The sequence below is a fragment of the Lepisma saccharinum genome, chromosome 21 (genome assembly GCF_977018435.1).
Source record: "Lepisma saccharinum chromosome 21, izLepSacc3.1, whole genome shotgun sequence".
In the NCBI taxonomy this organism is placed as follows: domain Eukaryota; kingdom Metazoa; phylum Arthropoda; class Insecta; order Zygentoma; family Lepismatidae; genus Lepisma; species Lepisma saccharinum.
In genome coordinates, this window is record NC_139249.1 from 51,369,267 (window position 1) to 51,386,232 (window position 16,966).

The window sequence follows — 16,966 nt, forward strand, 5'->3', positions numbered from 1 at the left end:
ACATATGGATGCCATGTGAATTCACTTTCTGGATCTCACTCACATGGAAACTTCCAGAAGTTGTTACCAATAGTGTGTTTCTGTTTTAATATCAGATTAGCTAAATCAGATGCAGGTACAATGTAGTCAATTCCTCTTACACAAACTTAATTTTTTATATCGTTTTTGCCAGCAATAATGGTAACTATGTGTTGTCACTTTCACAATACTTGTATATACTGTGAATGTTTGTATGGAAGGAGAAGTCCCACTGATAATGTAAGGAAATAGGACACTTTGTTTTGTACAATTCCATTGTTTACTTTCATAATAAATAGTCCCGAGAAGCATGTTTATGTGTTTTTAGCACCCAGGAGAATGCTGTGTGTTGCCTTTGAGCATCAAACAAGCTGCAAATTCACCTTGCCAAAATCTCACTCATGTGTGCAAGGTTTAGCTTATTTACTCGTCATCGAAAACAGAAGTCATTATAATAATCTTTATTTATTCGTTGACCCCTTTTTCCATGGGTATGGATATCATCAGATACATGTAAATATAGATAAGAAATAGTATAAGAGATATTACAGTATAAAAACATCAAAAATGTTTACATAACTCACATATGTGATACACAAATTTACATAAATTGAACTTTTACAATATTAAAAACAATGATAAACAGGTATGCCCATAATAAAAATATATAGTGCATGCATGATTTTTTTCTTAAGTTGGATACATTATTCCTTAAATTTATGTGATAGTATTTATAAACACTAAGCTCTATGAGATTACTAGATTTTTTAAATACATAATTGACAGTTGTGCCCAATCTATTTTACAATTTATTTATGTCATACAATGCTCTTTCTGCGAGATATTGCTTGATTAACTGCATTTTTTTCTTAAAAGGAGTGATATTTTTTAGCCATGAAGGAAGTTTGTTGTAAAATTTTACACCTGCAGAATGTGGTGTAAAACTCTGTCAGAGTTAGTCTGTTTGTCTGGACATTATAGGTTTTTCTTTGTCTTGTGTTATGTCCATGGATGTGTTGACTTCTAACTTGTGTCTCATCATTTAGTATGAAAATAATAGATTTATAAACATACAGTGAATATAAAGTCAAAATTTTGTTTTCACAAAAGGCAATTCTACATGTGGATCTGGATGGTATTTTGCATATAAGTCTAACAGGCCTTTTCTGTAGTGTAAATACTATTTTTGTATGCACGTGAGCTGCTCCTCCCCAAGCTGTAATACAGTACTCTAAGTGAGGATAGATAAGACCAGTGCTCAATAAATTTTCTTCAAAGCTAGGCGCCAGCTCTGAAAATGAGGTGCCAGGAAACCACCTACTAGCAATTGTGCATACTATAGTATGTTTCAAAAGTTGCGCAATCCAAACTTTGAAAATGTATATCATGAAAATCATAAGAGATATTTACACCAGGTTTTCTGCACTAAACTAATCCTGTTGGCTATCACTGGGTTCATAAATTTATATTAGCATTTATCTAAATAAAAGTAATTACATTATTTTAAAAAACATTGTTCATTTGCTGAAAACATCTGAGAACTGATTTCCAACAATAAATACCAACTCTTAAAAACAATTTGTGTGATCATTTGTTGGTGTTTGACTGGTTGTAACCAGGGGCAGCCTAGGATTCTCTCAAGAGTCCAATTTTGGCACAACATCTTGATTTACGATTTTTCACGTACATGTGTAGCCAATACTTAGACACATGTTGCATGCGACAGTTGGCAATATTTCGACCTGCTAGTGTTGCCATATACATGTCCCAAAAATTGCACTTTTCACTCGATCCATAAAATCGCCAGTCAAAAATTCATGAAATGTTGCACATGACCAATATTGGTCGCAAATGACAGACTGACATGGCATCAGTCACCAAATGTCTAATTATAACCCTTCGATAATTTCTTACATATTTTTCGTACTCAGAAGTGCATTTCTGGAAAAAATTGAATGCTGCTTTCCGTGTTATTAATTTATATATTTTTCTGTACTGAGTGAACTGATAATTTTAAGCATTGAAAAATATCTCAATGGATTAGGCTTTATAATGCAGAAAACCCGGTGTAAATATCTCTTACGGTTTTCATGATATACATTTCCAAAATTTGGTTGTGTGACTTTTGAAACACACTGTATAAGATGCTGAGCATCTCGGTATTCAAAACATCGCTAAATTATTTGATAAAGCAGGAAATGGGGTGTTGGGGGGACAAAGGGCAAGAAATTGTTACAGACTCTGGAATGTTCACAACATTGATACAAAAAAATGTTTGCAAACTTGCGCTGTACTCCAATTTGAACTTAGAGAATCATCAAAATTTCGTATATATTACAGCAAAAGATCACAGTCACCAGGCTGAAATTTTTAGTCGCCATGGCGACCTGGCGACTGGGATTTTTCGAGCCCTGGATAAGACCATAATATGGATTCATGATGATTTCCTTGATATGATACTGCGAAACAATTTTCAACAGGTATAGGTTTTTGGTGAGTTTATCAGAGATATAGTCAGTATGACATGCTCAATTTAGTTTATCATCGATGATCAATCCTAGAAATGTTACCTGGTTAACATACTCTATTTCATTTTCATCTAAGTAGACCGTCAAGTTATCTATCAAAGTTTTTCTTGTTGCCAGGTTTAAAAATCATGAAATTTGTTTTTTTGATGGTTCACATTTAGGCTATTAGCATTTAGGTACTGGGTTATTTGATTAATCGAGATGCAAGTTTGATTTTCTAATTGTTCTTTTGTTTTTGCCCTACATATTATGTTAGTGTCATCTGCATAGGTGATGATAGTTTGAGTCATGTTGTTCTTCGATATGTCATTGATGTAAAGGATGAATAATAACGGACCAAGTATAGATCCTTGAGGGACACCTACCTAGCTTTGACAATTTAAAACTGAAATAAAAGGTGTAATAGATGTATTATTTATGTGCTCAATTTGAGTGGATTGTATTCGTTCAGAAAGATATGACTTAATTAGGTTAAATGTGCCACGTCAGATGCCTAGACTATGCAGTTATGCATAAGTGTGTTGTGGTTGAGAGAGTCAAATGCTTTAGACAGATCTAGAAAAACCGTGCTTGGAATTTCATTGTCCTCCAAGGCTTCAGTAATTATTTTTATAACTTGTACAGTTGCTGAATTTGTTGATTTGTCTTTTTGAAAAACATGATTATATTGATTTTTAATAGTAAATTTAGAGCAAAAATCATAAATTTTATTGCAGATTATTTTTTCTAGTACTTTCGAAAACAGTGATGTAATGCTATTTGTCTGTAATTTAAGGGGTCTGTTTGAGGCTTTTTTTGTATATTGGTTTTATGACACACTTTTTTGAGATGTTTGGGAATATGCCATTTCTTTTTGATGAATTTATAGCAAATTGCAGAGGCAGAAGTAGAGAGTGTGTACACTCTTTTATTAGTTGGTTAGACCAACCTTCAATGTCATATGATTTCTTGTTATTTAGGGAATTTATAGTTTTTTCTAGGTCAATAATACTTATTTCATCTAGAATGATAGAGTTTTGAATGCTCTTTGTGTATCGGCCCAAATTTTTAGCTTATTCCGTTTGCAATCTAGTGTTTGTGTTATCATTCAGAAGAGTGTTATTGAATATTGTTGCAATCTAGTGTTTTGGTTATCATTCAGAAGAGTGTTATTGAATATTGTTGCTACAGTTTGTGGGTCTTTTACATCGGTACCATTTATAGCTAGTGAGATACTTTCTTTAGCTTTTTTGTTATCTTTCCCTCTTCGCTTGTTCAGTATATCCCATATGATTTTAGACTTATTGCTATTACTTTTCATTTTTTGTGATAAATGGTGAGCTTTCTCAGATTTCATTAATTAGCACATCACACTATGCCCCGGGTTCGAATCCCAGCCTGGCCGTGGATGTTTGTGGGTGTCCATTCATCATGTCATCACTCATCTCCATCTTTGCAAATTAGCCAAAAGTGGCACAAAAAGTGAAGTAAAATAAAGCAAATAAAAAATATAAATATATATTATTTTTTCTTACTTTTATACATATCATTATAAATTTTCTCTTTGGTAGCTATGAATTTGTTGTGGATGCTTCTCAGTTCATTTTTTTCTGCACAATTTTGTTTGTAACCCAAGTTTTGCTTTTTTTATTTATATATATCTTTTTAATGGGACATACAATATTTAGGTAGTATATGAGTGTATTTATAAGATTTTCCCAATTTTTTTCCGTAGCATCTGATTAGTACACCTATTTTTTAGAACATAAGATAGATACTTGATATTTTCTTCATTCATATTTCTACATTCTATTGCCTATATTTTTGTTATATTATGGTTTATGGGCAACTTTACTTACATGAGTTGTGCTGTGTGGTCTGATATTAAGTTGTGAATCACCTCTGTTTTTATCACGTCAAAAGGAAAGTTGATGCTAATATGATCTTTCCTTTCTATAAGAGTTTCAATAGTGAGTGTTATCCTGGTGTTTTTTTTTACAATTTGATTAAGACCATGAAATTTAAGAAGATCTATATGCTCTTTACTTTTTGTATTCTTCTGAAGGAGATCAATATTTATGTCACCTAGAATGATGATTGCAATTTGGCAATATTAGCCTTTGCAATACAACATCTAATTTTGAGAGAAAATCATTGATATTACAACTTGGGGATCTATATAAGGTTATTATTGTGTAAATGTGATTATTTATGTTGATTTCAATTCCTGCTGCTCTGAATACCATTTCAATGCATAATGGTTCAAGCCACTTGATCTGTTTAGTCCTTGAAAGGCTCGCTTTTGTATATATGGCAATGCCTCTACAATTTGATTAAGACCATGAAATTTAAGAAGATCTATATGCTCTTTACTTTTTGTATTCTTCTGAAGGAGATCAATATTTATGTCACCTAGAATGATGATTGCAATTTGGCAATATTAGCCTTTGTAATACAACATCTAATTTTGAGAGAAAATCATTGATATTACAACTTGGGGATCTATATAAGGTTATTATTGTGTAAATGTGATTATTTATGTTGATTTCAATTCCTGCTGCTTCGAATACCATTTCAATGCATAATGGTTCAAGCCACTTGATCTGTTTAGTCCTTGAAAGGCTCGCTTTTGTATATATGGCAATGCCTCTACTTTTATGTTCCACCCTGGTAAATTTTGACACCAAGCTATATCCCTCTAGGGTATAAAATTGAGATTCATCAAATTCAGTTAATGTCAGTATGTCAGGTTGAATTTCGTGAAAACATAATTGTATGAGATCTACTTTGTTGGTGGCAGATTGTACATTATTGGGCATAATTGTCAGAAAAGTTATTAGTCATTTGACTTTGCATATTTTTATGTCTGTGGTTAGAGCCTGAATGTGTTTTCTTAAAATTTGTTTCCTTAGTTTCCAGTGTGATAGGTGCAGAGGTTTGAGAGATTTTGGTGTATATGTTCGAATTTGTTTTGACTATCTACATTATTTGCAATTTTGAATTTGGGTGTTTTAGTACTGTCTATAGATGATGAGTAAGTGTTCGATGTGGATTTGATTTTTACATTTTTCATGGCTTAGATTTATGCCGATCATTGCTGTAGTATCACTGACCTTGGTAATTTTATCAGAAGTATTTACCATAAACAATCCCCACTGAATCTACTCGGAAATTGTGCATTTCGTGTAGACGATCACTGCTTGTATACCCCTTTCCCATTTTTACTCATTTTGTTTTTATCAGCTTCATTATATTCCCCTGACATTCTTCTCTTGCCCTTATCATTTGATCCGATAGGATGTAGGTCAGATTTCCAAGTAAGTGCAATGAGTTCACAGCATATATCATTTTTCTGGTTTACAGTTTCTATTATTCTATCACTTAAGTATTCCTTACCCTTTTTGCTAAGATGAAGTCCATATCTGGTATACGAGGGGTGATAGAAAAGTTCTCGGCCTACCCATGAAGGGTTGCCAGGAGTTCAATCGTTCATGGCTATTTTTCAACATAGTCCCCTTTCAGCGCCATACACTTTTGTCACCGGTGCTGCAGGCCCATGATACCTTCCTTGTAAAACGTTTCATCCTGCACTGCAAAAAAGTCCTTCACCGCAGCCATGACGTCATCATCTGATGGAAAATGGATTCCACCCAGGTGTTGCTTGAGTTTAGGGAACAGATGAAAGTCTGAGGGAGCCAAGTCTGGCGAATAGGGAGGGTGTGGAAGCAGTTCAAAGCCGGAGGACTCGATGGCGGACATTGCAATGGTGGACGTGTGCGCGGGTGCATTGTCTTGGTGGAAAAGGACGTGCTTCTTCAACATTCCACGACGTTTCACCTTGACGGCCTCCCTCAAACACTTCAGTTGAGCAGCATAATATGCACCGTTCACAGTTTCACCTTTTTTTAGATACTCAGCCAGGATGACGCCCCTCGCATCCCAAAAAACAGAGACCTTGCCAGCTGATTTCACTGACTTGAACTTTTTTGTGGGGAGGAGGGGTGTTTCCACTGTTTAGATTGCACCTTGGACTCTGGCTGAAAGTGGTGGACCCATGCTTCGTCCATGGTTACAAAACGTTGGAGAAATGTCTCAGGATCAGCCTAAAGGAGGGTCAAGTTTGCTGCAGACAAGAGGTGTCTCTGACGTTTGTTCTCAGCACTCAACATTTTCGGGACCCATCGACATGACACCTTGTGCATGTCCAGCACAACTGTTAGTATGTGTCCAACGCGTTCCTGGGACATCCCCACTTTCTCTGCGATGTAACAGTCTGTCACTGGCCGGTCTGCCATAACAAGATCCTGTATTGCTGTGATGTTTTCTTGAGTACAGGCCGTTGCCGGCCTTCCACTGTGAGATGCATCTTGGACAGAGGTGCTCCCCCTCTTGAATTCCGCCACCCACCTTTTCACAGTAGAATACGATTGGGCATCCTCCCTCAATGTTTCAATCATGTCCTTGTGGATGTGCTGTCCACTCATGCCTTTTTCATGAGGTATTGGATAACCGCACGAATGCTCACTTTATCCATTTTTCAGAAAATGTCTTCACTTCAAACATCAAAATCTGAAAAACAAAAAAAGATAGTACTATGAAACTTGGTATGGGGCTTTGCAAAGGCATATATTACGATTAGCTAAAGTAACAACAATTAGCTACGATAAATGCATCATGGGTAGGCTGAGAACTTTTCAGTCACCCCTCGTACATGTCTCTGGCAATAGTGTGGACTTCAAGAACTGTTACATTTGCAAACCCTTTACACAATTTTGTTATTCTACTATTTACAGTTTGTACTTTTTTGTTCACACAGGAATTTTCCATCACATCATACCTGTGTGGGATACACAACATTGGTAGCAATATGTTTTTTTTAGGTTGTTTTGTAGTGGAACCTTCATTTTTTGATACATCGTTCGAGCCAGTGATTATTATAATTACCTGATCATTATGTCCTAATATTGTACACTCTTTTTCAACACTTTCTAGTACATTTTCTGATGTAGCACCTGGTTTCACAGTGCCACAAACTGCTATGTTCGTCTTTTTTGAGGTAGTCCACGACATTAACTGTCACCATATATGTGAATTTTTGGTGACTATATCTCTTCTTCCCTTTTTGGCTTGTTTTGTGGTATGCTTATCTTTTTAGTGCTGCTTTTCCCGAGGCTACGACTATGTTTTTTGGTATAATTAATGTTCTTCTCATCGGATTTGATAGTTGTAGCTTGAGTGACATTACTCTGTGTATTCTTGCTTTCAACACTACACATAATGTTGTGTGGAGTAAGATTTATATTGGTCTTGAGGACCTTAGTTGGTTGTATATCATCTTCTGCTATCACGGGGTTGTAGTGTATAGCAAAGGAATTCTGGTGAGTTACTGTCAGGTTGGGTGTGAAGCTTTTCTTTATGGATGCTATTTGTGATAGACCTCCTTGTGGACGTGAACTACATTTTGTGCCATATCTTGTAATTTCACTCCATGTCCCTTTGTAGTTATTCCTGTAGCTCGCATAAATATTCTGATTTTCTTTGGGTGCCATTGTTTGTAAATCAGCTTTCAAGAGTTCAATGATTATATTTTTTGAATCAAGTTCAGTCTTAATTTTTTGCAGTTGTGCTTTTAGCTGGTAGCAATTTCTGCAGTCCCTTATAATTATTTTTTTTTTCCAAATTTGTTCACAAAAAATGTAATTTTACAAAATGCAGAAGACACTATTTGTTAGTCTGTGCTATTTGCAATTTGGCGATTCAAGAGTTCAGTACACTACCTGACAACAGTGTCACACTATTAAGATTCAAGAGGTGAAAGTACTGTTCGGTAAGAGGTGATGCACTGTTTCTCCTTTGTAAATGTGCATTTTTTTGCTTTGAAGAAGAGCACGTCAGTTTTAAAATTCCTCTGTAAAATACTAATAATTTGGGCAGAGTAACACTACTAGTTCTTTCACTTAGCCTTCACGTTGCACTCGATTTTACTTTATAATGTTCCCGTAGTCTGTATCCGGTCTAAAAAACGTAACAAAATCGGAGAACTTTTTAACGATCCACTACCTTCTTCTTGTCTCCTGTTGACCCACTTATACACTTGTATATCAGATACAAGCATTGATGCATCGAAAATTGAGTTTACAGTTATGGTTCATGGCAGAGGGTTCCAATAACAGAAACTTAGAAATCTCCAAGTGTCAGTTGAAATATTAATATTATAACGATAACATAAAAGACAAACAATAAATAAATAAATAAATAAATAGGAAATTGCATTTTTTTTCATTAATGGCGCTTATTAAAAATAACAATTCATTGTAATCTCAATTAGACGTATCTTTTAAGAATCAAATATTTTATGGGCATTCCATTCTTGTCGGTGAGGCACGTGGACTACATTTTTGATGCTAAACTAACTAGTCTTGTGATAGTTAAACAACATATTTCTTAGTTTCTCTTCTATGAAATATGAAACTTGTACTGTTGATTAAACAAAACTACCCTTAAAATACTTTCCCAGATTTGTTGCTACAAGTGAACAATTTATTGTCACAGGTGGGAAAGATGAAACACTGCCTCTTCACTTATTAAGAAATTATTTTTAATTTCTCTGAATTGTCAAATTATGAAAAATAAAGTATTTGAGACAGAGAGAGAATATAAATGGCCTTTGATTATTGTAGTGGAGTTGAGAAGAAACATAACAATAAAGGAGAAATGTATTGTTTTTTGTGTCACAGGTGGGATACAGAACAAAACAGTAGTAAATTGAAAAGTTTAAATGATCTATTTGTACGGAAAATAACTTCTACCTTTTAACTTAATTATGGATAATACTTGAATTTTTACGAAATGAAAATTTTAGATTATTCACTCACAAGATAGCATAAAGTTTGAACATTGCATTTAAATACTGAGGTTCAGGGTCTCTTTGACATGCAATGTCCCTTTATTTTAAACTCCCTGTATATGAAAAATCCCAGTAAAATTTCCTCCCTATCTTGTGAATTATAATAATTTCTCAGTTTGAATATAAATGATAGAAAAGTCAGAGAATGACCCAGGGTATATGCAGCGGCTATAAAATGGTACAGTAAAGAGAAAATTGCCATGGAGTAGTAATACATAGAAAGAACATGTGGCTGTGGTTGTAGGTGGTTTCATATGCCAGTAGGTAGATACTGTTACACATGTTTGTGCAAGCATAAATTTAAGAGAGTAGCCTATGTTAGATGATAATTCCTTGTAATTCAACATATTGAAACTTTTTGTTTCAGGAACATAGAAAGAAATTTAATATTACCTGCTTTCATCAGAAATTGTGGGAAGCCATCAGGAATCATGTGTGCTGGTGAAATTGTTGGTGGAGGTATTAAATATCATCACACCATTGAAACTATGTCAATATGTTGTAATATAAAATCATTCAATAAATCAGTTGCTTTAATTAAACGTAAGTACAGGAATATCCTCAATCGAAAAGAAATTATTAATATCAAATCTGAAATCAAGGATAGAATTTATCCTTTCAATTGTACTCATTGTGGAATATCATTTACAGAGAAAGTAAATTTAATGTGCCATATCAAAACTCACCATGAATTAATTTTGTTGAAAAGAAACCAATGCAAGAAAACAGTTATCCAAAACATAAAATTAAAAAAAATAAGCCACAAAGGAATTCGCCCATATGAATGCCCCCAGTGCAAAAAGATATTTACTCGAAGTGAAAGCTTGAAAGTCCATTTGAGAATTCACGAAGGAATTCGCCCATGTGAATGCCCTCAGTGCAAAAAGAGATTTACTCGAAGTGGAGACTTGAAAACCCATTTGAGAATTCACGAAGGAATTCGCCCATATGAATGCCCTCAATGCAAGAAGAGATTTACTCGTGGTGGCAAGTTGAAAGTCCATTTGAGAATTCACAAAGGAATTCGCCCATATGAATGCCCTCAGTGCAATAAGAGATTTACTCAAAGTGGAAACTTGAAAGTCCATTTGAGAATTCACAAAGGAATTCGCCCATATGAATGCCCTCAGTGCAAAAAGAGATTTACTGAAAATGGAAGCTTGAAAGTCCATTTGAGAATGCACGAAGGAATTCGCCCATATGAATGCCCTCAGTGCAAAAAGAGATTTACTCGAAGCGCAGACTTGAAACCCCATTTGAGAATTCACGAAGGAATTCGCCCATATGAATGCCCTCAGTGCCAAAAGAGATTTACTCAAAGTGGAAACTTGACAACCCATTTGAGAATTCACGAAGGAATTCGTCCACATGAATGCCGTCAATGCAAGAAGAGATTTATTAATGGTAGCAAGTTGAAAGTCCATTTGAGAATTCACGAAGGAATTCGCCCATATGAATGCCCTCAATGCAAAAATAGATTTACTCAAAGTGGAAGCTTGAAAGCCCATTTGAGAATTCACGAAGGAATTCGCCCATATGAATGCCCTCAGTGCAAAGAGAGATTTACTGTAAGTGGAAACTTGAAAGCCCATTTGAGAATTCACGAAGGAATTTCATCCATTTGATTGCCCTCAATGCAAAAAGAGATTTACTCAAAGTGGAAACTTGAAAGCCCATTTGAGAATTCACGAATGAATTTGCCTATATGAATGCCCTCAATGCAAAAAGAGATTTACTCAAAGTGGAAGCTTGAAAGCCCATTTGAGAATTCACGAAGGAATTCGCCCATATGAATGCCCTCAATGCAAAAAGAGATTTAATGAAACTGAAAAGTTAAAAGTCCATTTGAAAATTACTAGCGAATTCATCCATAATGCCCTTAGTACCAAAAGAAAAACGTGCTTTAAGTGCTAAAGTTTGAATTAATTTGATAATTCACGAAAGAATTGGTGATACAAATTCCCTACAATGGAAAAACGTATCTTTGAAAATTCAATCTGGAAAATTGATTTAATGGAATTTTTCCTTATGCAAGCAGTCATAATACATTTACGAGTGTTTGCTGATAGCTTCTAACTATCTAGAAGAAATGAGATTTGGTGAATGATGTTGATGTTTTTATTTAACATGTTCTTTGTGAAGTCTATCACACTTGTTTGACTTTTGTCGGAACTTTAGAAAACCTTCTAAAAAGATATATGGTTGTTACTGAAAACTTGCCTTTACAACCTGTATGACCTCAACAGTTGTGACAAAACAACTCCTCTTCTGGTGCTTTTTGAGATTTGGGTAGAGATAGTCTTATGAAGGGGCTAAGCATATGGAATATAGCAGATGATTCAGAACTTTTGAATGAACCCAGGAGAGCCAAATTGTGCATTATGACAGTGGCTCTGTGTGCTGATGGGATGACCTGGAAGAAGATGACCACTGATGTGCCGTAGACTGTAAGTTTACGTCTACATGCATTGTCTATGTGTAATTACTAGAATATTACATTAGCTTATAGTAGTTTACATAGTCTAATGTAGAGAATAGATTTAATGTAAACAACACGGAAGAATGAAATTCCTTGTGCTGTATAAATGAGAGAGTATTTTTCCCCCTTCAAACAAGTCTATTATCTGTGCATGTAATCAACTTATGACTATCTAATGTAAACAAACTTATCGAATTTTCAGTAACGATAGAAAAAGGGTATACGGGGAAAGACTAATGACAAGTCAGGTAAACACTGATGAAAGGAAGGAAAGACTAAAATAATAGATTTTTTCACCCTGTTACTACATAGAAAAATGCATTTGTCTTTAACCCTTAGACGACCGAGCATGTTTTCCCGGAAAACCCATGAACGACCGAGGCGTTTTCAGCGGGAATTTTAAATTTCCGCATGCTTTTATATAAAATTTTATATCTCTGGAACTAAGAGCGCTGGAGTTACAAATTGTACCTCGTTTTGTTCAGTACAGATGTGGCTATAAGCCTATGACATAAAAACAAAATTTTCCGTTATAGGGTAGAAGAGGAAGAAGAAACTTTTTTTACGAAAATTTAAAATTGCTGGTCCCCACGCTGCGACGCCGGGACATAAAAAACAAATTTTTCGTTATCAGGTAGAAAAAGAAAAATGACAACTTTTATTTTACGAAATTTGAAAATCAGCGGGCCCCCACGAGATGACGCCATGATGTAAATGTGCAAAATTATTATTTTAGTGTGTTCGTTCCCTTGCTAAAAGTGCCATTACTAATCCCAGAACTGAGAAAATAACGATAATGAAATGAAAAAAGAAACTGAACAAGATTTCCAAAGGGCTGCCCCCAATATAACCATAATGAAATTAAACCTTACTGGTTGTTTATCACATACCTCAAGACTCATGCAGAACAAAAAACAATGTATATCCGAACAAAAGAGTCACAGTATGTCCCAAATGTCAGATACTACATGCAAAAGCATCTTGTCACCTATACGTGACAGGCTGTCGTTTAAGGGTTAATGCAGATCTTTCCAAACTTGTGTGAAATGATGGAGCTAGAAGTAAGAAAAAAGTTTGTCTATTTTACGGACATCACATTTTCTTTTTCTTTTAAGTGTGTGTCAAGTATATTTTGCAATTCAGAAAATAGTGAATTGGTTGATTTGTGACTTATCAACACGATAAAGTTGCTGGCACTGTGTTGTGAGGGTAAACTGTCTGTAATCTTGCTCTTGATAGCACTGCAAATTAAGTGAGTGAGTTCATTTACCAGGTGAATCACAAACTTTTATCTATAAAATTATTAATACTGTATTTGGATGATTACTATGTGCAATAAAATTGTATTTGAACCTAAATAAATTTTTTGTTGTTGGGAATCCTTGACCCTAGAATATTGATATATGTAATTATTTTTGTATGCACGATTGTCACATTGTCAGTTCACATCTGCTCTATCTCCTTCTAGGATAAGTTTAGGTTGTGCTACTGCAGAGCACAGGTACATATACTTATGTAGTTTTACCCCAAATGGCATAGATCTTTTTATTTAAGTCATTGCCCTTTTTTAACGTTTAATACTTATAAAATATTTTCTCTTCAGTAACACTATTTATTACATTTATAACAACATAATTATTGTTACAAATGTTCCAAGCTGCTCTCAGAAGGGAACCAAAAGAAATATTTTTCACAATGTTAAGTTATTTTTTTTGTGTTTAGATACTTCTTATTTCTAGTTTATGCTAGATCATTTGTATATGCTTTGGAAGGTAGAATTCTATGAAATGATTATTTGTGTCAAATTTGTTTTCTGACCAGTGTAATACAGTTTTCAAATCCTCTGCGTATGTGTGCATAGACACACACATTACATGCCCTAGAGATGTGTGTGTATCTAGACCTACCCAATGGCATAGTGTCTTTTAATCTATCTATCTATCTGCAGTGTTTGATCCCTGGTGCAGATGTAGTGGTTCAATCTATCCGCAGTGTTTGATTCCTTGTGCAGATATAGTGGTTCAGACACCAATTCAAATTTGTTTGTCCAGTCTCGATTAGGCTATCTCAGCATAAAGTGAGCTCTAAACAAACTTTTCTAATAAAAATCCAGATTTTTGAAGGAGGATAGATCTCCTTTTTTGCCATTTGTAGGTAATCTATTTTAGTCGCTGCCTGTCTCAGTTTTACCAGTGTGCAACAGAATCTGTTGTTAGCACTGAGTGACGATTCCACGTAGGTAAAGCAGCGACAGTGAAAAATCAGGAAAAGCCAGGTGAGTACAGTATCTCGGTGGTAGAGCAATGGCATAGTATGCCAAAGATTCGGGTTGAAGTCCTGGTCGAGCCTATGTTTTAAGCAGCATACAGAATTATGAAAATGACAGAGAAAAACCAATCCTGGAAAAAAAAAGTCAACCTTTTTTTGTAAATGCTGCTTGTATTAATTATGTGTCAAAAGTTGTATTCTAAATTTAGAAAGGAGTGTCACTTTACAGTAGAGAGACAAATGAAAGCTGTGGAACAAGAAAATTGCTTCAAGCTGATGTATTTTCATTGATTGCAAGCAGTTTGGAGAAAAGGCTGAAAAAAGCCCATCCAAAAAGTGTATTTCCTTAAAAAGGCAATTTTTTTTTCTGATAACTTTGCAATCTAGTTCTGAATATTTACTGATTTTGGCAAGTTGTTGGGAAGTATTTCAGAATACTGAAATAAGAATAAGTAAAAATGACTAATTAGCACAGTTAGAATTTCCCCGAAGTATTAATTTACTGTAGAAATTATGACATGGTAAGTAGCTTATGCAAGCATGCACACTTCCCAGTGGGCAGGCATTTTTTCTTTCAAGTTGTGTTGCATAGATTCCTGCTGGATTTTCATGTGAAGCTTGGAGAGTTTTTTATGCTTGGGACTAGATAGCATATGAATAGCTGTTGGAAGCATTGAGGGACATTTTAATGTTAAATTGTCCTCAACTGAATAATGAAAGCATTTAAGGGCATGAGGCCCCTTTTCACTTTACAGCATGTGACATAGTAGCAGCAGCAATCCACATCAAAGATGACAGTAAACAAATTGCTGCTCGCAGAGAAATGCATATTGAAGCATAAGGACACGCAGTACTTAGACGTACAGTATGTAAAATTCTTATTCGTACACACTGATTTTCAAAGAAAATGCTTTAATATCTGAAAGGAAATACACTCTTTTGAAATTGTTTATTTACAATTCAATAACTAATATCATTAGGAACATAAAATCTTACCCAAATTCTGTATAACCAATGACAATAATAAAGTAAATGAAACTGAAAGAGAAACATGCCATTTTTTGTACAACTTTTCTATTCATACACTTAATAATATAAAAGAAAAAAGTATATTCCAAGCAAATGGACTGACAGTTCTAATACTTTGAGGCATATCCTTCAGCTTTAATTACTGCTTGGCACCTGTTATTCATAGAATTAACCAGTTTCCGAGATGTTTCAGATCTTATTTTATTCCACTCGGCTTGCACAACAGTTTTCAACTCTTGTTTGGACTTGACGGCTGCTTTATGGACTCGCCTCTTCAAAATTGCCCATAAATGCTCAATGGGATTTAAGTCTGGACTTTGAGCTTGTGTTTGTAGTAGTTTGGGCACATTCCATGTTAGCCAATTCATGTTAACTCGTGCCTTATGCTTACTGTCATTGTCTTGTTGGAATCTGTAGACAGGCGGCATGTCCATTTTTTGGACACTCTGCTTTGCATTGTTCTTTAATATGTCCAAATACACATATGCATACATGATACCATCAATAAACTGGATGGTACAAACACCTTTGAACGACATTCAGCCCCAAATCATTAATGACCCACCACCATGTTTAACTGTTGGAACTGTGTTAATGTGATCATTGTCTTTATATGATTTTCTCCAGACCCTATTTATCCCATCTGACCCATACATATTAATCTTGGACTCGTGTGGATGTGCTCTTTCGCAAATGAAAGTCTATTCCTGCGATTCATCTTATTTACATACGGCCTCTTTCGTGGTATTCTGCCATGATATCCATGCTTCCACAAGGCACGTCGGACAGTTTGATCGGACATCATCTTGCCATCAACATTTTCTACTAACGGTCGTAACTGAGGAACACTTAGTTGGGGGTTTTCTCGCACTCTTTCTAAAATAAAGCGTTCATCGTGTTTATTCAACTGTCTCTCTTTTGGTTTTCTCAGCACATTCTGTGTTGAACCTTCCTCTCTAAATTTGTTTACTATGTATTGAACTGTGGAGTGTGATTTATTGACTGTTTGTCCAATTTTTCTTAACGAATAACCTCTAAGGGCCAAATTTATAATACCACCCTTCAGATCAGAACTAAGTTCCTTCACCTTGCCCATTTCAAACACGCTGATAGATAGACGATAGGCCTACAACAATACCTATGCCAGCATTCTGATTGACGGGGAGCGCGCCTGCATGTTCAAACTTGTTACAAAGTTGCAAACTGCACGAAATCGCCCGAATAGCGAGAAAGATTGAAACTCTTGCCTGTACGAATAACAATGTTGCATGAAACAGCGTGTTTTTCTCTTTTCACACAAATTATATGCTCTGTTTATGCACTTTGAACATACATTTTTATTGACATTTGTTGGTGAAACCTTCATTAACATTAGTTTCCAGGTACATATGAAAATTATTATATTTACTAGTAGATATGACATTTTTTCCTCTGAAATTATATGTGTATGAATAACAATGTTACATACTGTATGCGAGTTACTATCTTTTTCACAAACTTCCACTAATCCCAATGAGTTCACAAGTGGATGGTGGAAGAATACGATTTGTAATTGCAAAATTTGTAACTTGAAACATAATACTCTCTTGCACAGGGATACACCTGAAAGACCAAGATCAGCGAGTGTCAGTAACAATACAAGCAATACACAACAATTGAATTCCAGGGTGTCTCCTCAAGAAAGCAACAATGTGGCAAGAGATGTAGCACCTCAATCTTCATATTGTACAGTCAAAGAAAGACACATTTCACAAGTTT

The 16,966-nt window shown here is 35.0% G+C and overlaps 1 protein-coding gene across 3 annotated transcripts in view; it reads left to right on the plus strand.

Annotated features, from left to right (window-relative positions):
• Nucleotides 1–13,234, plus strand: part of LOC146004237 (uncharacterized) — an 82,402-nt gene extending 69,168 nt beyond the window's left edge. For all 3 annotated transcript variants that reach the window (XM_083142917.1, XM_083142918.1, XM_083142915.1), the window contains one exon: nt 9,800–13,234. In XM_083142917.1, coding sequence (XP_082999043.1) covers nt 9,800–11,057 — 1,258 coding nt within the window. In that variant the 3' untranslated portion in view covers nt 11,058–13,234. The remainder of the gene's footprint in view (nt 1–9,799) is intronic.
• Nucleotides 13,235–16,966: the final 3,732 nt, after the last annotated feature.